Source organism: Neoarius graeffei, chromosome 10 (genome assembly GCF_027579695.1).
Source record: "Neoarius graeffei isolate fNeoGra1 chromosome 10, fNeoGra1.pri, whole genome shotgun sequence".
NCBI lineage: Eukaryota > Metazoa > Chordata > Actinopteri > Siluriformes > Ariidae > Neoarius > Neoarius graeffei.
In genome coordinates this window covers 91755922-91782057 of record NC_083578.1, presented here as the reverse complement: position 1 = coordinate 91782057, position 26136 = coordinate 91755922, and the positions used below count along the sequence as shown (strand labels likewise).

The following is a 26136-nucleotide window of genomic DNA, read 5'->3' as shown; positions in this document are numbered from 1 at the left end:
ACTGAGAGCCACGTGTATATTATCTATAAGATATCAAGTGTTAGGGTGGCACGGTGGTGTAGTGGTTAGCGCTGTCGCCTCACAGCAAGAAGGTCCGGGTTCGAGCCCCGTGGCCGGCGAGGGCCTTTCTGTGCGGAGTTTGCATGTTCTCCCCGTGTCCGCGTGGGTTTCCTCCGGGTGCTCCGGTTTCCCCCACAGTCCAAAGACATGCAGGTTAGGTTAACTGGTGACTCTAAATTGAGCGTAGGTGTGAATGTGAGTGTGAATGGTTGTCTGTGTCTATGTGTCAGCCCTGTGATGACCTGGCGACTTGTCCAGGGTGAACCCCGCCTTTCGCCCGTAGTCAGCTGGGATAGGATCCAGCTCGCCTGCGACCCTGTAGAACAGGATAAAGCGGCTACAGATAATGAGATGAGATGAGATATCAAGTGTTATCTGTCCATAAAAAAGTCATCTATCATCTATCTATCTGCATTATTTATGTGAAATTTATCAATGAAATCAGATATAATGGAATTATCACTGAGATATTGATGTAAATCACTAGCTAGTGAAGCTGCTGATCTCCGGGCAGCTCAGTGAAAACTCCACGCCTGCTCGTCCAACACAGCGACAACAAGCTACATAACACATGATAATGGAGCATAAATTAATTAAAACCTTCAGTAAGCCCCGCCCCTTACCACCTATAAATAACAGGTGGAGCTAGTGAAAGGATTATCAGGAAATATTGATAAAAATCGAAAAACTGATATTTCTGTCCTGTTACAGCTGTCCTCTCTCTCTTGCTCTCGCTCTCATTCTCTCTATCGCATTAGCTTGTTAGCTAAACAGTTTTAAAAACAGCACTTTATTTCATAAACCATGAATCTACTCAATCAGTGATGTGAAGTATGATAAGCTCCACCCCTAATAGTTGCTGGTTCTCAGAAATGTTCTAGAAAACATCCATGATGTAAAACATCTCATCTCATCTCATTATCTGTAGCCGCTTTATCCTGTTCTACAGGGTCGCAGGCGAGCTGGATCCTATCCCAGCTGACTACGGGCGAAAGGCGGGGTTCACCCTGGACAAGTCGCCAGGTCATCACAGGGCTGACACATAGACACAGACAACCATTCACACTCACATTCACACCTACGCTCAATTTAGAGTCACCAGTTAACCTAACCTGCATGTCTTTGGACTGTGGGGGAAACCGGAGCACCCGGAGGAAACCCACGCGGACACGGGGAGAACATGCAAACTCCGCACAGAAAGGCCCTCGCCGGCCCCGGGGCTCGAACCCAGACCTTCTTGCTGTGAGGCGACAGCGCTAACCACTACACCACCGTGCCGCCCTTGATGTAAAGCATGCAAATGTGAAATGTGTTCATGAGAATTTTTTATTCTCTCTCTCTCTCTCTCTCTCTCTCGCCAGTCCTTCCTGTGTGTTGGTCCAGATGAATGTGCCCAAAGCTCCTCCCAGCCACTCCCACTTCCCATCAGGAGGTGGGCCTTCCTCTCATCTAACCCTCCCCCCACCGTCCTCCTCCTCCTCCACGTCCCCATCCCCCTTGTCTGTGTCCCCGCCCTCCGGCCCCCCTCCCCCTTCTCCAGTGAAGATCTCCATGCAGGAGCACTTCGCCATTAACGTTTGTCCCGGTCCCATCCTGCCCATCCCCAACCTGTCCGACTTCTTCCCACGCTACCATGCCTTTCCAACCACACCCCCTCCGCCCAGGGAAAAACCTGTCACCCGGACCCGAGAGACAGACAGAGAGAGAGACGAGGAGAGACAGGAGGATGGAGAAGAGCGAGAGGGCGTCGACTCCGATGATGATGACAGTGAGTGACGGGATTTATTATTTGTTGAACCTCACAATCCACAAATCACTACATGACAATAATAATGGAAAGGTTGCCATGGTTACACTGTTAATACCTAGGTAACTCTTTATTTTTTAAAAAAGCTAACATTAACCCACTAATTAAAATAATAAAATAAAAGATTAAAAGATATCATCATCTGAGATTGTTCCTGGACCATTCAGTTCATGCTCATGGCTTTGGAGAAAATGTTTTTTGGAGGTTCTTTGAAGGTTCTTGGAAGTTCTGTCCTCAGTGGAGGTTTTGTGAGCAGAGTAGTAAACAGGAAGTAGTATTAGAAAGGACACATCACCTTCCTACCACACTACTGGACACACAGTGTGAAGCTGAATGGTGCATTTAGACAGAAATTATTTGCAGACCTTCTGAAAATGAAAGATTTTAAGGAAGGAGAATAAACCAGGTTTTAAGTGGAAACCACGAGACAGTTTGACAAAAATGTTGTATCATTGATCAGCTCTGAAGATTAGGAAAGGATCCAACAGTGAAACCTCAAGAAAATATAAATGATGTTTAATGAAAATCTTTAATATCTGTTTAGTGAAAAACAACAAGGGAGCAGTGATGAGAGAGAGAGAGAGAGAGAGAGAGAGAGGTGAAAAGAAGCCTGGGCTCAGACAGCTATAGATCTCTAATTTATTTTATGAATTGGCTGCAAAAGAAGGAACTGGAACTGAACACATAAATGAATAAAAAGGTTTGTGTTGCTTACGGAGGAAGAGGACAGTGCAGAGGTCCAGACAGAAATAGAGGAACGAGGAAGAGAAGGAAGACGACCTTGCCCAAGGAGCCGAGTGAAATTCAGGCTAAACTAGTCGACCATAACATCAACCACAGGGGAGGCCACAAGATAGTACTCAGAGGCAATGAGATAATAATTTAAGACTGAGATATATTTAAAGCAACAAGATAATGCACTGAGACTATGAGATAATACCCTGAGGTCACAAGATAATATACTGAGGGTATGAGATAACATTTCAAGGCAATGAGATAATACCCTGAGGTCACATGATACTATACTGAGGGTATGAGATAATATTTTGAGGCCACAAGATAATACTTAGAGACAACGAGATAATATATTGAGACTGAGATAATGTTCCAAGGCCATGAGATAATATTTTGAGGGCAGTTGTAACTGTCTTTATAAAGGATATTTAGTTCATTATAATGAGTAATAATCTGTTCCAATTATTTCCCACTGAAAACATTCTAAAGATCATAAATCTGAAATAATCAAATAGAAAGTTCCTTTTAATGTTTATTTTTAACACAACTGGTTTAAACACAGCTGTAAACCGTCGTCCCCTCACCAGCCCCCGCCCTGCAAATATTAAACTCCACCTCTGAGTGTTACAGAGCGCTGACACTGGAGACTCTTCCATCAGCGTGACATAAACATCTCCTTACTTCAGAAAACTTCAGCATTCCAACGATTACACAGTTTTAAAAATCTGTTTGTTATCAGTGGAGAATCCGCTGGACACGCCCCTGTGAATGAGCTGTTACTATGGAAACGAGGACGTGTTAGAACGAGGGCATTAATATAAACCTGCACTAATGTCAGAGCTGCTGTTAGAGAGAATTAATCAACACCTGACGACCAACTGCCAACAGCAGCATTGCTCTGCTTTCTCTAACCTGTGTGTGTGTGTGTGTGTGTGTGTGTGTGTGTGTGTGTGTGTGTGTGTGTGTGTGTGTTGACAGCATACCTGGGCACTCTGGAGTTCAGCCTGCTGTTTGATCAGGAGAACAACTGCCTGCACTGCACTATCCATAAGGCAAAGGTAGAACACACACACACACACACACACACACACACACACACACACACACACACACACACACACACACTCCTCCCTCCCTCTCTCTCTCTCTCTCTCTCTGTCTCTCTCTCCCTCTCTCTAGCGGATGTTGCTTAACACAGCTCCCGGCGTGTGTGTGTGTGTGTGTGTGTGTGTGTGTGTGTGTGTGTGTAGGGACTAAAGGCCATGGACTCTAACGGACTCGCTGACCCATATGTGAAGCTCCACCTCCTGCCTGGAGCAAGCAAGGTCAACACACACACACACACACACACACACACACACACACACACACACACACACACACACATATATATATGACACACGTTTAATCTCTTTTATGCAATCCACCATAAAGACCCTGTGCGTGTGTGTGTGTGTGTGTGTGTGTGTGTGTGTGTGTGTGTGTGTGCATTCCATCAGCCAAAGCTCAGCAGTGTGTGTAAACCTTGTGTGGGCTGATAAGTGGGGCATGTACACACACACACACACACACACACACACACACACACACACACACACACACTCTCTCTCTCTCTCTCTCTCTCTCTCTCTCTCTCTCTCTCTCGTTCACTCATCCACGCTCCGTTGACGTGAGTCGCGTAACAATCTGTGCTGTTTCCATGACAACCACCTGCTGCTGTCCCCCCCTCACCTGTCTGTCTCTCTGTCTGTCTGTCTGTCTCTCACCATCTCTTCATCAATGTGCTGCTGTTTCAAGGTCATAGAAGGTCAGACAGATTAATGAGAGAGAGAGAGAGAGAGAGAGAGAGAGAGAGAGAGAATGTACAGCACACACACACACACACACACACACACACACACACACACACAAACACACAAACACACACACACACACACACACACCTGCTGCTTGGGGAATCACTGCCCCGGCCCAGATGGAGGGATGGTGTGAGAGGAGAGAGAGAGAGAGAGAGAAAGAGGTGTAAGATGAAATATTTAGGAAACACTGCAGCTGTGTGTGTGTGTGTGTGTGTGTGTGTGTGTGTGTGTGTGTGTGTGTGTGTGTGTGTGTTGGGAAGCATGGAGATAAATAAAGAATGAGAAGTCAAAAAATAGAGAAAGAAAAAAACATGAAAAATGAGATGATTAAAAAGCATGAAAAAAGAAAGGAGTATAAATAAAGAAGAGAGTGTTGAGACAGCAGGAATGTGAAAGTACAAGGAGAGAAAAGAAGAAGAGGAGAGGATGACAAGAAAGAGGAGGAGTGTAAAAAGAGAAAAAAGAAACTTAGAGGAAAAGAGAGAGTTAGATAAGAAAAGACAGGATGGAAGGAAGAGGGAGAGAAGTCAAAAAGAGGAGGTGAGAAAAGAAGAAACTAGAATCAGGGAAGCGAGAGAGAGAGATGGAAAGAAAAAGAGGATGATGAGGAGAGAAAGGTGAAAAGAAAGTAAGGTAGATGGAGCGGACAAAAAGGAGACAGGGAAAGGAAAAGAGAATGTAAGAGGAAAGACGAGGAAAAATATAATGATGAGAAAGAGGGAGAGAATGAAGAGAAAGAAAGTAGGTGAAAGAGAAGAAAGATAAGACAACGTAGGAGAACTTAAGGAGAAAATGATGAGAAAAGAAAAGGTGAAATGACAGGAAGAGTGAATGCAGAAAGAGGAGGGGAAAATGAGAAAACAGGCGGTAGAGAAAGAGACTGAGAAAGAAGAGAAGGAAAATGAAAGGACAGAAAAGATGGTGGGAACACAGAAAGAGGGAGGAGGAGGAAAGAAAAGTAGAAAGAACTAGACTAAAAGGAGAAGAATATGAGAGAAGGAGAGAGACGAAGAAGAATCATAAGAAAAATTAGCAGAAGTTGAGGAGAAAAAGAGGAAGAAGGAGAAGAGAAATGTAAAAATTAAGAGTAAAAAGTGATAAGAGAAAAGAAGGATAACATCTGGAGGAGGAGAAATAAGAAAGTGAGGTGGAGTGACAAGATGAGGAGAAGAGGAGGAGAAGTGATCGATCTGCTGCACCATCCAGAACCACGTGCTCTCGTGAAGTCCTCACTAGTGAGTAGAACTCTTTTCTGAGTTGCTGGTGTTTGGGTCGCAGCCCAGCTGTAGAAGACCAAGCTGGAGCGTCGCCACTCGTTCATCATCCAGCCTTTAATTCTCACCACTGTTTACACCCACAGCCGAGTGTCGCATCCTGAAGAGCCCAGAATAACGTCATGCTAAAAACACACACATCATCAGTGTGGTTATTCCGGGACAGGCTGCGTGTTAAAGCAGGGGTTTGGAAAAGATGGAAAATTTCCATGCCACACCCTGTGTGAGTTCTTTAAAAGATCTCAAGGTGAAGCTCCAAAGCTAACAGAGCAAACAGGAAGCTCGTAGCCTCCAGGATGGTTTCCTCCAAGCTACAGTCTGGATTCCAAGTCTGAAAGTTACTTCAACATTTCTGTGGGAAAAGTTCCTGGTGTTCAGAGAGTCGGGTCACATAGCTGCTCAAAAACAAGAGATTATTTAAAAATGAAAAATAAAACAATAATGTGATGATACCATCTATGAGTGAGAAGATGGTGAGTGTTGAAATAAATCTAATAAAATGAGTCTCATATCACTGATTTCTTCTCTCCACATTCACTGGATATGAGCAGTGGCATGCTCTGATTGGCTAGTAGGATATCAGCTCATATACCATGAGTAGAGAAAAATAAAATGGCGACGCGTGTTGCTGAACCAACTGAGGGTAAAATAAAAATTCTACTTGAAAACAAAACCCCCAAAATACAAAAAAAACAACAAAATATGGAATAAAAGTATTTGATGGTAAGAGCGTATCTTTTCATCTCATTATCTGTAGCCGCTTTATCCTGTTCTACAGGGTCGCAGGCGAGCTGGATCCTATCCCAGCTGACTACGGGCGAAAGGCGGGGTTCACCCTGGACAAGTCGCCAGGTCATCACAGGGCTGACACATAGACACAGACAACCATTCACACTCACATTCACACCTACGCTCAATTTAGAGTCACCAGTTAACCTAACCTGCATGTCTTTGGACTGTGGGGGAAACCGGAGCACCCGGAGGAAACCCACGCGGACACGGGGAGAACATGCAAACTCCACACAGAAAGGCCCTCGCCGGCCCCGGGGCTCGAACCCGGACCTTCTTGCTGTGAGGCAACAGCGCTAACCACTACACCACCGTGCCGCCCCCAGCGTATCTTTTTAAAAAAAAAATTCAAGAATTATTATTATTGCATTTTTCACAAATTGCTCCTGTCATTTCACCGGTTTGTTTACATTCTAAGTGGAAATGGTTTTGTCAGACATTTTGTATAAAGTTTTTATTTATCGAATTTGCAAAAAATAAAAATAAAAATTCTCTGTTTCTCAAAATCCAGTGAATGTTGACAGAATAAAACAGTTATTCCACTCAATCTCATCGTACATGGATTATAGACAACTCAGTGCTACGCGCCTCGTCACACATCAGCTCATGTACGACTCGATTTCGGGGGAATAACTGTTAAATAATACTGTATGAATAATCCAAGCTGTAATTATCACATTAATCACTGGTTTAATTTAACAAAATGGCTTCTGGACTTATTATTCAGCAGCATCACAGAATAGCACTTGATCCAGCGCAGTGTTATTTTACATTTTATTTTATATCGAACTCTGACAGTTACTCGTGCACAGCTTAATGAAGCCACGAGACACTAAATTGTTTGGGATATAAGAGATTTTATCATGTTTTTAATTCACTATTTTGATTTGTTGGATGAATAAAATAATGCCAACATTTGTGTTAGTTGATGATGTAAAGAAAACATGCACATGGTTTGAAGGATAATCTGACCAAGCGCTTATCTATTACACTTACAGAGAAACTATAAATTCATTCATAACCCAGTTCTCCAGATTACGTTCTGGTTACATTTGCTTTCGCAGATTAAGATGTGAAAACAAATTTCAGCCGAACATAGTGTGGTGACATCAAACTTCCAGACAGTGGCGCTGGACTTAACACTGCTCCTGTTACGCAAAGAGTATGTGCTTCAGGTCAGAATCAAGCCGAACTAAGACATGCCTCCTTTTTCAGTAAACCTCTGTCCCCACGTTCACAAGGCTCATTTAACTTCTGAATGGTGCGCAAGTCTGTAGTTACGTCTGAGGCTCAGTCTGATTGGCTATCCACATTCTCATACAAGGACCAGAAGATATCCACCCTGCTTAAAATATCGGTGCGACAAATGCTCACTTGCAGCATTTGAGATTATGATTGTGAAAGTAATTAAGTTCAAAATGGCACACAGTGATTATTCTTTCATTAAACACATCATTAAATAGACTGTTTTCTTCTTTCTATCAGACTGAGATCTCATTTGGCTTGACCTCAGTCCACTGAGCCATCAGTCACATCATTAATGGCATATTAAAGGCTGCAGAGTGAAAATGGTGTTGCTGTTGTTTTGAGTGAAAATTTCCCGATAATTATAGGTACAGAATCATGTTGGCTAAATCACTAGCATGTGAACTAAGAGCTTCAGAACTTCACTTCAGAGGCGAACTACAGAGGAGTGGACTTGAGGTGACTGACCTATCCAACTTCATTTGAACTGATTATGTAATGGAATGGAACTTAACATAACTCAAGTGCTGTGATCAAGGGGAAGTGAATGAAGGCATGTTGGGAAAACAACTGGAGCACAGGCCTTTCATAGAAAATTGTAATGAATCGAGTTCAGAAGGGCGGCACGGTGGTGTAGTGGTTAGCGCTGTCGCCTCACAGCAAGAAGGTCCGGGTTCGAGCCCCGTGGCCGGCGAGGGTCTTTCTGTGCGGAGTTTGCATGTTCTCCCCGTGTCCGCGTGGGTTTCCTCCGGGTGCTCCGGTTTCCCCCACAGTCCAAAGACATGCAGGTTAGGTTAACTGGTGACTCTAAATTGAGCGTAGGTGTGAATGTGAGTGTGAATGGTTGTCTGTGTCTATGTGTCAGCCCTGTGATGACCTGGCGACTTGTCCAGGGTGAACCCCGCCTTTCGCCCGTAGTCAGCTGTGATAGGATCCAGCTCGCCTGCGACCCTGTAGAACAGGATAAAGCGGCTACAGATAATGAGATGAGATGAGATGAGATTGAGTTCAGAAACAATATTATGAAATCAAGGAAACAAAGTATACAATGCTGTGTGTGTGTGTTGCCCTAATAAGTGTGCTACCTCAATTTACTGATAATTACACAGATGGACCATAATTGGTCATCTTCACTTTGGGAGTGCGACACCTGTTTGTATTGTGTCTCCTTGGACATGGACCAGATTTTTCATAAATGACAGCAGGCAATGTGATGAGGTGTGTGTGTGTGTCCTTTCTCGGATAGCCAACAGATTTTGAAGACGATATGTGTATGTGTCCTGAGGGAACAACAAAAACGAAGCTCATCTCATTCTGACATGCTACATATATGGGCTTGTACATACATCGTCTGTTTCATGGTCAGCCATGTATATAGACAGATACTGAGAGACCCTGCCTCATTCTTCCTCAGTTTTGTTATTTTGCTTTGAACAAAATGGAAAATGACAGATTACTGTCTGGTAATTTACGCCATTGACCAGTACCATCACAGGAGTAACCACCTATTTTACACCCCTAAATTGTCACCCTAACCATTTCCCTCCTAATTTGTGTCTGCAGTGTCATGCTATTCTTGCTTGACTGTGAACGCAGAGTATTAAAAATTACTTGCAGTTCTAGTGGTATTAAGATTACACTACAACTTGCTCAGTTTCTCAGGATAAACACACTACTTGCACTGAGACTCTACTGTCGCTAGTGCACTGCATGATTTAAGATATAACCTTTCTATCTTTCTTTACACAGGCAAATAAATTGCGTACAAAGACCTTGAAGAACACATTGAATCCAGTTTGGAATGAGACCCTGGTTTACCATGGCATTACTGCTGCTGACATGACAACAAAAACTCTCAGGTATGAATGCCATTGTCCATACTAGTACTAGAACTGTAGTCTCACTTGTACCCCCTTTCCACCACCGCAAACCAGGTGCTAGTTCTGGGCTGGTTCCAGTGCTTGCTCAGAGCTGGTGTAACTTGCAAACTCGCCAAGAACTGGTGTGCTTTTTCATGGGCTAGAGAGCCACCATGGAGCCATGCCATTATGTCACTGTATATGTCTCTGCTTTCCTAGCCACTAGCCCTGCTGCTAGTACCATTAGCCCACCACGCTACCACCACTAGCGCCAAGCACAACAACAACAACAACAACAACAGTGGACTACATCATCTCTTTTTCTTCTTTGGATTAGTCAGATTAGATGTTCATAGTAGCTCTGTATTTTTTAAAATGGTGGTCATAAAGTTTTACCTGGTCTTGTTGGTCATGATATCCCACCCCTAGCCCCTGACTTAAGCAGTTCTTGGTTCTAGACCAGCAAAGTATTGATGACACACTTTTCCTGGCTGACAGCCAGTCTTTTGCTGTCACAACATGAAGAACTGGTTTGAAATTAGGCACCAGCTCCGAACTGGACCTGGAACTGCCTTGGTGGAAAAGAGCTTTTGGGTACGAGTGCTATTGTCCACAACCAGGTGCTTGTATTGTCGTCTATAATCAGGTATTAGAGCTGTCAATCACACTTAAGTAGCTATAGTCTGCACTCAAGTACCAAGTACTGAAGTACTGGTTGTCGTCTGCAACCAGGTACCTGAACTTCAGTCTACATTCAGGTACTAGTAATCAAATCAAATCAAGTTTATTTGTATAGCGCTTTTAACAATAAACATAATACTGTATTTCACACTCAATTACCAGAGTTGTAGTTCACAGTCAGTACCAGAGTTGTTGTTCATGCATAGGAATCAGAGCTGTAGTCCTCAACCAGGTACCTAAACTGTAGTCCATACTCAGGTACTAGAGCTGTCAGTTATACTCAAGAACCAATGCTGTTGTGCACACTTGCATTCAAATGTTGTAGTCTATGCTATAGTACCGGAGCTGTAGTACCCTCTCAGGAATAAGAGGGTGTAGCCCAAAACCAAGATCCAGACTTATAAACACTTGAATACCAGAACTTCAGTCCACAGTCTGGAACTTCAGCTGTAGTACACACTCAGGCACTAGACCTATATTCTATCCTAGAGATCCAGACTTTTTTCATTGAACATTTTGTCTACGCTTAGGAAACAGTGTTGCCATCTCCAATCAACAACCAGGGTCATAGTCTCTTCTCGTTAATCAGTGCTGTAGTTGATATTTGAGTACCAGAGCAGTGGTGTGCAATCAGTTACACCACAGTTGTGTTCCACACTTGGCTACAAGATCTGTATTCAGGTACTAGAGCTGTATTTCAAACTTGGGTACAAGGGATGTAGGCCTCATTCAGGTACTAGAATTGTATTCTACACTTTGGTCTAAGAGATGTAGGCCTTACTAAGGTACTAAAACTATATTCCACACTTGGGTCTAAGATCTGCAGGTTTCACTTGGGTGCTAGAGTCATTGTAGTTGTTGTTTTCTGAAGACCTGGATAGCTGAGAAGAATATTGGAAATATGCGATAATACTTTCAGTAGATTTGGGTTGAAAATGTCCTACAAGAAAACAGAAACTATGGCTTTTAATGTAGATGAGAGCATTAAAGAACAGGAAAGCCTACTAGCCATTAATGGAACGTCTATAAAGAATGTGAGAAAATTCAGATATCTGGGATACCTGATCTCCAACCTCAACAATAAGTCATCGGATTTCCTGCATATCAGAATAGCGTCAGCCTAGGAGAAATGGAACGAGTTAAAGAATGTCCTCACAGATTGCAAGATATACTTCAGTACCCGTATAAGAATCCTAACAGCATGTGTCCGATCCCGCTAATTATACAGTGTCCAAGCATGGGAACTGACCACTGTGGAACTTAACAAGAGCAACATTGTCTGGAACAACTTCTTAAGGAAAATGATCTCTGGAGGATTTGCACGGAGGAATGCACCACCATCAAGACAGTGGAGCAATGGAGCTAATCCAATAATTCCAGTGGATGGAAAACCTGATTGGGCATACAAGATATCCGATACTAGACTACATAAGATTAGCCAAACACAACCAATATAAGATTTTTGTCGTATATGCGACATTTAAAGTATATTGCACATGTCTGCCGCATGAATAATGATTCCATCCAAAAGCAATTGTTATTTGACAAGAGACGGCAGTGGCATAAGCTTGAGGAGACCCTGTCCATGGACAGGTCACAAGTACTACGTAGCATGATGCATAAAGAGGACTTCATGCGCCTGTTGGATAACATTTTTCCAGCACCCAAGCGGGTGCACCCCAAGGCCAATTGCGTGCCATGAGGGAAAAACTGATGATGATGATGAGCAATCTCAGGCTCTTGGGAAACGAGGAAATGGGAGACAGGCTTGACAGCAAAAGGTGCAATTTATTTTTCTTTAACTTCACTGTTGTCAGTGACTTCACTCTGCTCTATGCACACACACACACACACACACACACACACACACACACACACACACACACACACACGGCGGTTGGATTGCTCAGCTTTCTCTTTCTGGTTACTGGCTTCTCTGCAAAAACACAAAAGACACACATAAATAAATTGCCAGTAATTAAACACAGGTGAAACTCACCACGTGTTGCCTGCTGTCTCTACCTGACTCCTCGCCGCGCTCTGCCATTGCTCATCCCACACGGGTTATCAAGGTCCACACTTGGTTACTAGACCTGGAGCCCACACTTTGGTCACAAAGTTGTAGTCTACACTTGGGACTGAAAACTGTGGTCCACACTCATTTGAGTACTAGAGTTGTAGTCCATACTTACATACTAGATCTGCAGAATACTAAAGCTCTAGTGCACTCCAGAGTACTAGACCTGTAGTTTATCAATAAGGGTGTATGTTGTGTTTATTTGGAGTCCTTTTGGGTGTGGCGACACACAGCTGTCTCACATGCTGTACAGATTTATCAATTATGCAACGCAGCGATTTTCAGCAACTCATGCTGCATGCTAGTTTTGTAGAACTCGAGACCGGTCTCAAGACCATTTTTTGAGGGTTTCGGTTTCGTCTTGGAATCAGTCACATTTTTAATTGGTCTTGTTTCAGTCTCAGACATAGAGGACTCGGGATTTTATTTCAAGACCAGTGAAGACCACTGTGGGGATTTCACTAAATTACCTGTGTATTGCCTGATTTATTTGTTAACATCATTACTATGATTGGATGTAAAATTTCTTGGTTCAAATGTGACCAGTAATGCGACTCATTGCTAATTTGAAATTTTTCTCCCTGTTAATGGATGTCACCCTTCCCCCACCCCACCCCTTTCACAACCAATGGTCTGGTCCTGGTCTTGACTTGGTCTCGCCCTGCCTTGTCCTTGGTCTTGACTTGATTTCAGCCCTTCAAAGTCTTGGTCTTGTCTTGGTCTTGGTACACTTTGGTCTTGGTCATGACTTGGTCTTGGTTTAGATGGTCTTGACTACAACACTACTGCACACATAAGATGATTTTTACAGAGGCAACTGATGTTGACGGTGGAATTTGCAGCTTAACTCACTGACTACAATTCACGTTCATCAATAACGTAAGAACCAGACCTGTTAATAACCTAAATATTCTCGAATTAATTGAAAAGTGTACATCATAGCATTCAAGTTTGAATTGCAGATCACACTGATGTGTACCGTGCCTGAGTCTGACTGAACCACGCCCGATCTCACTGCATCCCAGAAGGTCAACTGATCCATGCCTGAGCACGGCATGCAAATATCATACTAGTCAAACAAACCAAACTTTGGGGTATCAAACATGCTCAGGCATGGTACAGATCGCCTACTGTGAATACACCCTAAGGTACAAAACTGGTTGGGCATGTTATAAAAATAAAAATAGTGCTGCTGGCATGCTTATTGTGTGAACTTCAAATCCCATGAGTACCTCTGCTTTCCTTATTAATCACTGAGGAGACTTGATAATGGTGTTCTGCTCATCTGTGTATGTGCATGAAGAAGAGTGACAGAAGAAAGACAGATCCGAAGATAAATTAAGTAAAGATGAAGTAGGAATGTGGGAGCCGGGGCAGGGGAGGGAATGGTACCATTCGGTGGCACAGTAGGACACAAACCTCCGGCGACCAAACAGACTCACACACTTGGGTCCATCCTGCTGTGTGAGGGCATGTTGAGACACACAGAGGCAGAAAGACAGGGAAAGTCAGGGAAAGAATGATACACAGCCAAGAAACTCTCTTGAGGAGATTAATGAAATGGAGAACTGGAGGGGAAAGAGATTATTGAGAAGGCGTGTGTGTATGTGTGTGAAGAGAGCAGGATGGACTATTCATCTCAACATAAAAGAAAGATGATTCAAGACAGTATGCCAGTGTGCTATCACTTCTATGACATTGCTAAAAAAGAAAAGAAAGACAGGAAAATTCTCTTCTCTTCCCACCCTCTTTACTCAGAGCCTGAACATGGTTTCGGCTGAGTTCACAAGAAAAAAAGTGGAAGTTAGCACCTTTAATAGGTCAGTGATGCTCAAAGTATGTGTGGCAGATTGTGATGAATAACGGAGCTTGCTGCTGATCCTCAGAATATTCTCTCCACTGTCATTTATAAAGTAAAAATAAAACTCGTTAATCATGCATGACCAAAGATAAAGCAGCAGTCACACAAGGTTTTACTCTTGCAATTTTCTTCTTCAGAGTGGAGCAAAAATCAATGTTCTCTATGTTCCCAAGGTTCTGTGTTCCAGGGTATAGGTGTGGTGATCTTGGAAAAGATTTCACCAAAAGGTTTTATTGAGGTTGCTTTATAACTTTGCCTTGGTATCTGCTAAGGAGATCATATTGTCTCAGGAGCCAGTTTAATACACACAGTCTTCACAAAGACACCTCAAAACTCACTAGCTAAGGGTGATTTTCTCACTATTTGATCAGGTTTCAGATCGTTGTGTCATAGTAAAATGGACTTAAGCCTGATCAGTGCAGTTTGTAATCAGATCGTGGCTGTCAAAATGCAAGCAATGCTCCCGCACCATCTCATCATCATTAAAACAGACATGAAAAAAAAAAGATTACTGACCCACACACTGCACCCCCCAAAGTTTTAAAATGTTTAAATTACCTAATAAAAATATTAATAAGAAAACATTTGGCCAACAGAACAGAATTCACAGAACAAATCTGATATTGTTTCCCCAATAATGTGAGCAGAGATCAGTTAAATGAAGACGACTATATTCTGATCAATGACCAATCACTGATCACCATTTTCCCTGAAGCCCAATCACTGATCACCATTTTCCCTGAAGCCCAATCACTGATCACCATTTTCCCTGAAGCCCAATCACTGATCACCATTTTCCCTGAAGCCCAATCACTGATCACCATTTTCCCTGAAGCCCAATCACTGATCACCATTTTCCCTGAAGCCCAATCACTGATCACCATTTTCCCTGAAGCCCAATCACTGATCACCATTTTCCCTGAAGCCCAATCACTGATCATCACTGTTCTTCACTAGTGCTTTGCGGGTTTCATGATTAATTTGGTTAATTCAAATTAATGCTTTAATGCGATTTTCAACATTTTCTAATCTAGATTGCACACACACACACACACACACACACACACACACACACGCGCATATTTAAAGTTTTAATTAAAACATCCTTGAATCCTCTTGAAAATTTTAAACCAATACAAAGGAAAAACAGCCTTCTTAACCTGATAAACACCTGTACGTTGATTAATCTGAAGCTAATAATTGTACATACAGTATAATTTGTTTAAATGTGTGTGTTTTTACTTTGTTTATTTCCGATGCTGTGTGTAGCTGTGTTGATTTGATGTCTCTCTGTAAACGGGGAAGGAGCTTGGATTTGAGAAGAATACTCCAAGTTGACTTCTCAGTTACGGTGGAATTTCATGTCCCAAAACACACAGTCCTCATTTACACTGTTGAGAAGGAAGGGTTCATTAAGTTGTATTAACAGTGACATCTATAACAAATAGTGCAAATAATTAAGAAATATCATTTTAAAAAAATGCTTTATTTAAAAGAACCGTTGTTTGCTTTATTTCCTATAGATGGTGCTCTTACTATTTTTCCACAATCCATTTTAATAAATAAAATACCTTATAAAGAAATTGCATAATTTTTCAATTGCATCATGTAAAAACAAACAAGTCAAGTCAAGTTTATTTGTACAGCGCTTTTAACAATAAACATTGTCGCAAAGCAGCTTTACAGAATTTGAACGACTTAAAACATGAGCTAATTTTATCCCTAATCTATCCCCAATGATGAAGCCTGTGGCGACGGTGGCAAGGAAAAACTCCCTCAGACGACATGAGGAAGAAACCTCGAGAGGAACCAGACTCAAAAGGGAACCCATCCTCATTTGGGCAACAACAGACAGCCTGACTATAATATTAACAGTTTTAACATGAAGTCAGTTTCGTTGATGCTATAAACTCTTCATTGATGGAAACCTGAGTGCAAAACTCTTCATGACAACTGCAGTCCTAAAGTTAGCAAGCCAACTGTAGTCCTCAGCCATAAAAGAAGAAGAAGAAGAAGAAGAAGAAACCTTTATTTGTCACATGCACACTTCAAGCACAGTGAAATTCATCCTCTGCATTTAACCCATCTGAAGCAGTGAACACACACACACACACACACACACACACACACACACACACACACACACACACACACACCCAGAGCAGTGGACAGCCACACCAGAGCGCCCGGGGAGCAGTCAGGGGTTCAGTACCTTGCTCAAGGGCACCTCAGCCCAAGGCTGCCTCACATCAACCTAACTGCAATAAAGTAATAAAAGCATTACTGTAAGAGTCCAGAGCGTCTTCCAAGCGTGACTTTCAACTGTCCACATGGGGCCGTCCTCCACAGGAGCGATGTGATGAGACTCCAACCAGACACAGGGCACCAGGATGGATCAGGCAGGTCCGAGGAGCAGAAGAGGTTTAGCACCTCGATCCCAGGATTGACAAGTAACTCAGAGGAACAGATTGGGGGGGTGGAGAAAAAGAGAGAGAGAAAACACAGGTTGTTAGGTATGCCCAATGTCACCTGAATAAGTAGGAAGAGTATACATATTGCTAGAAAACTAACTCTGACAGCATAACTACAGGGGAGAGCCAGAAGGTAACTCAGGCATGAGGGAGCCCCGGGACATAAAGCAGCAGCCACTACACCGTCAACAAACTCGAGTGAGCAAGCGAGTGGGGACTGACAGCATCCATACATCCCAGTTTACCAAAACACTCTGTCTGAGGATCCTCCAGATCTACTCCTTTACCTCATAACACCATTAACACAAGGCTTGACTAAACAGATATGTTTTCAGCCTAGACTTAAACACTGAGACTGTGTCTGATTCCCGAACATTACTTGGAAGGCTGTTCCATAACTGTGGGGCTTTGTAAGAAAAGGCTCCGCCCCCTGATGTAGCCTTCACTATACGAGGTACCAGCAGATAGCCTGCACCTTTTGATCTAAGTAGGCGTGGCAGGTCACAGAGGAGCAGAAGTTCACTCTGGTACTGTGGTGCAAGACCATTCAGTGCTTTAAAGGTCAATAGTAGTATTTTATAATCAATACGAAATTTGATTGGGAGCCAATGCAGTGTGGATAAGACAGGGGTGATGGGGTCATATTTTCTAGTTCTAGTAAGGACTCTTGCTGCTGCATTTTGAACTAACTGGAGCTTGTTTATGCACTTATTGGAACATCCAGACAGTAAGGCATTACAATAATCCAACCTGGAGGGAACGAAAGCATGGACTAGTTTTTCCGCGTCATGTAGTGACATTGAATTTCTTATCTTTGCAATATTTCTGAGATGAAAGAAAGCTATCCGGGTGATGTTATCAATGTGAGTTTCGAATGAAAGACTGGGGTCAATAATCACTCCGAGGTCTTTTACTGCTGCACGTGAAGAAACAGAAAGGCCATCCAGAGTTACTGTGGAATCAGAAAACTTACTTCTAGCTGCATGTGGTCCGAGTACAAGTACTTCAGTCTTGTCAGAGTTAAGCAGAAGGAAGTTAATAAGCATCCAGTGTCTAATGTCCTTCACACATTCCTCAATTCTATTAAGCTGGTGTCTCTCATCAGGTTTTGCAGAAACATACAACTGTGTGTCATCAGCATAACAGTGGAAACTAATACTATGTTTATGAATAATATCACCCAGAGGGAACATGTATAAAGAAAAAAGCAGTGGACCCAAGACAGAACCTTGTGGAACATCAAACTTTACCTCAGTACATCTAGAAATATCACCATTTACATCAACATACTGATAACGATCAGTTAAATAAGACCTGAGCCAGGAGAGGGCCATTCCCTTAACTCCCACAACATTTTCTAGTCTATCCAGAAGAATGGAATGATCAATGGTATCAAATGCTGCACTAAGGTCAAGCAACACAAGCAGCGAGACACAGCCCTGATCAGACGCCAACAGTAGGTCGTTTACTACTTTAACCAGAGCTGTCTCTGTGCTATGATGAGGTCTAAATCCTGACTGATACATTTCATGGATATTATTCCTATGTAAATATGAGCATAACTGCTGTGCCACAGCTTTTTCAAGGATCTTGGAGATAAAGGGGAGGTTTGATATTGGCCAATAATTGGACAGCTGGCAGGGATCAAGGTCAGGTTTTTTAATCAGGGGTTTGATAACTGCTAGTTTAAAGGATTTGGGTACATAGCCAAGAGAAGAATTTATTATTTTTAGAAGCGGTTTAATTACTTCAGGCATTATCTGTTTGGATAGACGTGTAGGTGAGGGATCTAGTACGCAAGTTGAGGCTTTTGATGCCAAGATTAATGAAAGTAATTCAGTTTCTTTAAGGGGAGTAAAACATTCTAATTGCTGATCTGATACAGTTATATTGTTAACTACAGGGTCACTTACATTGTCTGACCTTAAATTAGTAGTTTGAATTTTTTGTCGGATATTCTCAATTTTGTCATTAAAAAAATTCATGAAGTCGTTGCTACTCCATACTGCAGGTGTGCATGTGTCTATAGTGGACTTATTCCTGGTTAATTTTGCTACAGTATTAAATAGGAATCTAGGATTATTTTTGTTATCTTCTATTAGGGAGGAGAGATATGTTGATCTCGCAGCACTAAGAGCTTTTCTATACTTCAGGAAGCTCTCCTTCCAAGCTAATTTGAACACTACCAATTTTGTTTGATGTCATTTACGTTCCAATTTTCGAGTGGTCTGTTTTAAAGTGCGAGTGTCATCATTATACCAGGGTGCTAATTTTTTGTCTCTGACCATTTTCCTTTTTAGAGGAGCTACATTATCTAAAGTATAGCGGAACGTTGAGGGAGGCACGGTGGTGTAGTGGTTAGCGCTGTCGTCTCACAGCAAGAAGGTCCGGGTTCGAGCCCCGTGGCCGGCGAGGGCCTTTCTGTGCGGAGTTTGCATGTTCTCCCCGTGTCCGCGTGGGTTTCCTCCGGGTGCTCCGGTTTCCCCCACAGTCCAAAGACATGCAGGTTAGGTTAACTGGTGACTCTAAATTGAGCGTAGGTGTGAATGTGAGTGTGAATGGTTGTCTGTGTCTATGTGTCAGCCCTGTGATGACCTGGCGACTTGTCCAGGGTGTACCCCGCCTTTCGCCCGTAGTCAGCTGGGATAGGCTCCAGCTTGCCTGCGACCCTGTAGAACAGGATAAAGCGGCTACAGATAATGAGATGAGATGAGATGAGATGAGTGGAACGTTGACTCTAAGCATTCAGTTGCCTGATCGAGTTCTGCAGGGGCTGACAGTGACCCAATCAAAGTTGATAACTCTGGGAGATCATTTATAAAGCTCTGTGCAGTAGTTGACATGAATGTACGTTTAATACAGTAGCGTGGTGAGGTGCATATATTATTACTCAGACATAGTTTGAATGAGATGAGATAATGATCTGAGATAACTTCAGACTGTGGAAGTGTGACTCTATTTTCTACGTTTAATCTGAATGTTCGTATTAGATCGAGGGTGTGACCACCATTATGGGTCGGTCCTATGACATTCTGCTTAATCCCGACTGAATCTAAGATGGACACAAACGCTGTTTTTAAAGGGTCTTCTGGGTTATCGAAGTGAATATTAAAATCTCCGACAACTAAAGCTTTGTCTAAGGAAATAACCAAATCTGAGATAAAATCTGCAAATTCAGAAAGAAACTCAGAATATGGCCCCGGGGGCCTGTAAATAATAAGCAATGGAATTAACTGGGTAGACTTATTTTTCGAGGCTACATACATTATATGAGTATGAAGAACTTCAAATGTATTAAATTTATAACCAGGTTTTTGTGTTACACCTAGATAATCGTTATAAATAACCGCAACGCCGCCTCCTCTGCCAGTTAGACGAGGCTGGTGTATATAACTGTATCCAGGAGGACTCGCTTCATTTAATGCTATATATTCATTGATGTCTTCGTCATCGCCTTCGTCAGTCTGAGGTTACTAAGAGTAACTTTGTAGAGGTGTTTAAATTAGCGAAGGCGATGTCCGATGCTGTAGTATGCTCTGGCCCCATCCCAATGCGGCGTGGCGATGTAGCTTACAGCAGGTTATGGTCGCTGAACTGCTGGCTGTCCAGGTGGTGCTCTGAAAACAGTGTGGGCTTTATAGATAATTGGGCTAATTTTGAGGGCACTGCTGGCCTGTTAGGGCGGGACGGTATCCATCCCACTCGGGAAGGTGCTGCTCTCATTTCCTGCAGCATAGGTCATAGTCTCAGAACAGGCCTAGTTAATTTCTGACAATCCAGAGCCAAGGCCAGGGAGCAGACGAACAGGCTAAACCGACTGTCTGCTAGCTGCACAGAGTCGTCACTCAGGGCCCACCACATCGAGACTGTGTCTGTTCCCCGAGCTCAACAAAAAGGTAGAAATTTTCAGAGAGTTTGTTCCAGTAACCTAATCAATATAAAATTAGATCAGACTGACTGTACAGCTGCTGCCAGCACCTTTGATCTAAAGGTGGGGCTATTAAATATTAGATCTCTTACATCTAAAGCGCTAATGGTTAATGAACTCATTACTGATCAGGAGTTTAATGTACTGTGTTTAACAGAAACATGGATTAAGCCAAATGAATATATAGCATTAAATGAAGCGAGTCCTCCTGGATACAGTTATATACACCAGCCTCGTCTAACTGGCAGAGGAGGAGGCGTCGCGGTTATTTATAACGATTATCTAGGTGTAACACACAAACCTGGTTATAAATTTAATACATTTGAAGTTCTTCATACTCATATAATGTATGTAGCCTCAAAAAATAAGTCTACCCAGTTAATTCCATTGCTTATTATTTACAGGCCCCCGGGGCCATATTCTGAGTTTCTTTCTGAATTTGCAGATTTTATCTCAGATCTGGTTATTTCCTTAGACAAAGCTTTAGTTGTCGGAGATTTTAATATTCACTTCGATAACCCAGAAGACCCTTTAAAAACAGCGTTTGTGTCCATCTTAGATTCAGTCGGGATTAAGCAGAATGTCATAGGACCGACCCATAATGGTGGTCACACCCTTGATCTAATACTAACATTCAGATTAAACGTAGACAATATAGTCATACTTCCACAGTCTGAAGTTATCTCAGATCATTGTCTCATCTCATTCAAAATATGTCTGAGTAATAATATATGCACCTCACCACGCTACTGTATTAAACGTACTTTCACGTCAACTACTGCACAGAGCTTTATAAATGATCTCCCAGAGCTGTCAACTTTGATTGGGTCACTGTCAGCCCCTGCAGAACTCGATCAGGCAACTGAATGCTTAGAGTCAACATTCCGCCATACTTTAGATAATGTAGCTCCTCTAAAAAGGAAAATGGTCAGAGACAAAAAATTAGCACCCTGGTATAATGATGACACTCGCACATTAAAACAGACCACTCGAAAATTGGAACGTAAATGGCGTCAAACAAAATTGGTAGTGTTCAAATTGGCGTGGAAGGAGAGCTTCCTGAAGTATAAAAAAGCTCTTAGTGCTGCGAGATCAACATATCTCTCCTCCCTAATAGAAGATAACAAAAATAATCCTAGATTCCTATTTAATACTGTAGCAAAATTAACCAGGAATAAGTCCACTATCAACACATGCACACCTGCAGTATGTAGTAGCAACGACTTCATGAATTTTTTTAATGACAAAATTGAGAATATCCGACAAAAAATTCAAACTACTAATTTAAGGTTAGACAATGAAAGTGACCTTGTAGTTAACAATATAACTGTATCAGATCATCAGTTAGAATGTTTTACTCCCCTAAAAGAAACTGAATTACTCTCATTAATCTCTACATCAAAAGCCTCAACTTGCGTACTAGATCCCTTACCGACACATCTATTCAAACAGATAATGCCTGGAGTAATTGAACCGCTTCTAAAAATAATAAATTCTTCTCTTATGATTGGCTATGTACCCAAATCCTTTAAACTAGCAGTTATCAAACCCCTGATTAAAAAACCTGACCTTGATCCCTGTCAGCTGTCCAATTATCGGCCAATATCAAACCTCCCCTTTATCTCCAAGATCCTTGAAAAAGCTGTGGCACAGCAGTTATGCTCATATTTACATAGGAATAACATCCATGAAATGTATCAGTCAGGATTTAGACCTCATCATAGCACAGAGACAGTACTGGTTAAAGTAGTAAACGACCTACTGTTGGCGTCTGATCAGGGCTGTGTCTCGCTACTTGTGTTGCTTGACCTTAGTGCAGCATTTGATACCATTGATCATTCCATTCTTCTGGATAGACTAGAAAATGTTGTGGGAGTTAAGGGAATGGCCCTCTCCTGGCTCAGGTCTTATCTAACTGATCGTTATCAGTATGTCGATATAAATGGTGATATTTCTAGACGTACCGAGGTAAAGTTTGGTGTTCCACAAGGTTCTGTCTTGGGTCCACTGCTTTTTTCTCTATATATGTTACCTCTGGGCGATATTATTCGTAAACATTGTATTAGTTTCCACTGTTATGCTGATGACACACAGTTGTATGTCTCTGCAAAACCTGATGAGAGACACCAGCTTAATAAAATTGAGGAATGTGTTAAGGACATTAGACACTGGATGCTTATAAATTTCCTTCTGCTTAACTCTGACAAGACTGAAGTACTTGTGCTAGGACCACATACAGCTAGAAGTAAGTTTTCTGATTACACAGTAACTCTGGATGGCCTTTCTGTTTCTTCACGTGCAGCAGTAAAAGACCTCGGAGTGATTATTGACCCCAGTCTTTCATTCGAAACTCACATTGATAACATCACCCGGATAGCTTTCTTTCATCTCAGAAATATTGCAAAGATAAGAAATTTAATGTCATTGCATGATGCAGAAAAACTAGTCCATGCTTTCGTTACCTCCAGGTTGGATTATTGTAATGCCTTACTGTCTGGATGTTCCAATAAGTGCATAAACAAGCTCCAGTTAGTTCAAAATGCCGCAGCAAGAGTCCTTACTAGAACTAGAAAATATGACCACATCACGCCTGTCTTATCCACACTGCATTGGCTCCCAATTAAATTTCGTATTGATTATAAAATACTACTATTGACCTTTAAAGCACTAAATGGTCTCGCACCACAGTACCTGAGTGAACTTCTGCTCCTCTATGACCCGCCACGCCTACTTAGATCAAAAGGTGCAGGCTATCTGCTGGTACCTCGTATAGTGAAGGCTACATCAGGGGGCAGAGCCTTTTCTTACAAAGCCCCACTGTTATGGAACAGCCTTCCAAGTAATGTTCGGGAATCAGACACAGTCTCAGCATTTAAGTCTAGGCTGAAAACATATCTGTTTAGTCAAGCCTTTTGTTAATGGTGTTTATGAGGTAAAGGAGTAGATCTGGAGGGTCCTCAGACATAGAGTGTTTTGGTAAACTGGGATGTATGGATGCTGTCAGTCCCCACTCGCTTGCTCACTCGAGTTTGTTGACGGTGCAGTGGCTGGCTGCTTTATGTCCCGGGGCTCCCTCATGCCTGTGTTACCTTCTGGCTCTCTCCTTTTAGTTATGCTGTCATAGTTAGTTGCCGGAGTCCCTGCTTGTACTCGGTGCAATATGTATACTGTTCCTACTTATTCAGGTGACATTGGGCATACCTAACCACCTGTGTTTTCTTTCTCTTCCCCCCCCCCCCACCCACCCACCCCAAATCTGTCCCTCTGAGTTACATGGAGTCAACAGGAAATCTTTTGGTGGAGACGGTGGGGACCTCAACTGGCTATCGTAGCCTGCAGGGAATCGGCCGTCAGACGTTCTGTCGCATGTCCCAGACCCGGTGAAATGTAACTGAATTGTCTTGGCCAGGCCTAAGGGTCCCATCTGCATCTCATCATTGCTGAGGAGTGTGCTCCCATCACCCAATCAAGCATCCAGCCAGAGCAGGTCATGATATATTTTTTACCATATTAACATGCCATTGTGCGTCATGCCTGATGTAAAGACTCTCGTCTCTGCGAGCCTACCACACAGATTTAATACTTGTCATTTTTAGGACATACCTAACAACGTGTTTTCTTTCTCTCCCCCCCCATCTGTCCCTCTGAGTTACATGTTGATCCTGGGATTGAGATGCTGGCCTCTTCTGCCCCTCGGACCTGCTTGATCCATCCTGGTGCCCTGTGTCTGGTCGGAGTTTTATCGCCCCACTCCTGTGAAGGACGGCCCCATGAGGACAGTTGAGGGTTATACCTGTTAAAACTGTTAATATTATAGTCAGGCTGTCTGTTGTTGCCCAAATGAGGATGGGTTCCCTTTTGAGTCTGGTTCCTCTCAAGGTTTCTTCCTCATGTCGTCTGAGGGAGTTTTTCCTTGCCACCGTCGCCACAGGCTTGCTCATTGGGGATAGATTAGGGATAAAATTAGCTCATGTTTTAAGTTGTTTAAATTCTGTAAAGCTGCTTTGCGACAATGTTTATTGTTAAAAGCGCTGTACAAATAAACTTGATTTGATTTGATTTGATTTGGCTTAATCCATGTTTCAGTTAAACAAAGTACATTAAACTCCTGATCAGTAATGAGTTCATTAACCATTAGCGCTTTAGATGTAAGAGATCTAATATTTAATAGCCCCACCTTTAGATCAAAGGTGCTGGCAGCAGCTGTACAGTCAGTCTGATCTAATTTTATATTGATTAGGTTACTGGAACAAACTCTCTGAATATTTCTACCTTTTTGTTGAGCTCGGGGAACAGACACAGTCTCGATGTAGTGGGCCCTGAGTGACGACTCTGTGCAGCTAGCAGACAGTCGGTTTAGCCTGTTCGTCTGCTCCCTGGCCTTGGCTCTGGATTGTCAGAAATTAACTAGGCCTGTTCTGAGACTATGAGCTATGCTGCAGGAAATGAGAGCAGCACCTCTCATTTCTCAAACAAACAAAAATAAACCGTAATCAAGAATCATTCATAAAGTTGAAAAAAAAAATATCGAGATTGTTTTTGCAATATTTCCCAGCCCTTTTCTCAACAACTAATCACCAAACACTTCTTTGTTCTTGGTTTTAAACTCTCTTCACTGTGACACAAGTACAAATGTGAGGTATTTTGTTTGTGACCATTTCCTTTGTATACACATTCACTGGTCACTTTATTAGGAACACTCCGCCATTCACCTGCAGTTCTGTAATCAGCCGATCCCTCGCCAGCAGCACGATGCATCAAATCACGCAGATCCAAATCAAGAGCTTCAGTTAATGTTCACAATGTTCAAACATCAGAACGGGAAACATTGTGATCTCACAGTGAAGTGTGACTTTCTCTCACTGTGGTCTGGGTGTTGGTTTGATCCAGATGGACTGGTTTGAGTATTTCAGAAGCTGCTGATCTCCTGGGGTTTTCACACACAACACTCTCTAGAGTTTACACAGAATGGTGCAGAAAACAAAAAACACTGAGTGAGTGAGCGACAGTTCTGTGGGTGGAAACGAAACAAACGCCTTGTTGATAAGAGAGGGTCAGAGGGAAATGGACAGATTGGTTTGATTTTTTTTGCCAGGAAGGATATAGTAACTCATATAATCACTCTTTACAACAGTGGTGAGCAGAAAAGCATCTCAGCATGCAACAGCAGACAGAAGAACACATTGAGTTCCACTCCTATAAGTTCCTATTAAATTGGCCGGGGAGTGTATGTATTTCCAGACTCCTCACTACCACAAGAAATATATACAATAACCTGTTATTTTCTAATCTGAAATCTATGATGAGGATCTTCAAAAAATCATCTTCCTTCTTCATATACACACCAGTCTCACATCATCTAGTGACTTTTTTTGAGCGTGTGTTGAGCTACTTTCCCCTGAAAATGTTTGGCAGCACTGAGCGGTTGGTGCGAGAACAGGAATAAAAATAGTGTGAATGCACTCCAGCTTTACTGTACTCTATAATAAA

General features: G+C 42.4%; 1 protein-coding gene across 1 annotated transcript in view; it reads left to right on the top strand.

Annotated features, from left to right (window-relative positions):
* The first annotated feature begins 1443 nt into the window (after positions 1–1443).
* The window catches only part of doc2d (double C2-like domains, delta), a 40938-nt gene continuing 16245 nt past the window's right edge, over positions 1444–26136 (top strand). The window contains exons 1-4 of the mRNA XM_060930974.1: positions 1444–1828; positions 3581–3660; positions 3853–3927; positions 9519–9628. Of these exons, the coding sequence (XP_060786957.1) occupies positions 1444–1828; positions 3581–3660; positions 3853–3927; positions 9519–9628 (650 nt within the window). The remainder of the gene's footprint in view (positions 1829–3580; positions 3661–3852; positions 3928–9518; positions 9629–26136) is intronic.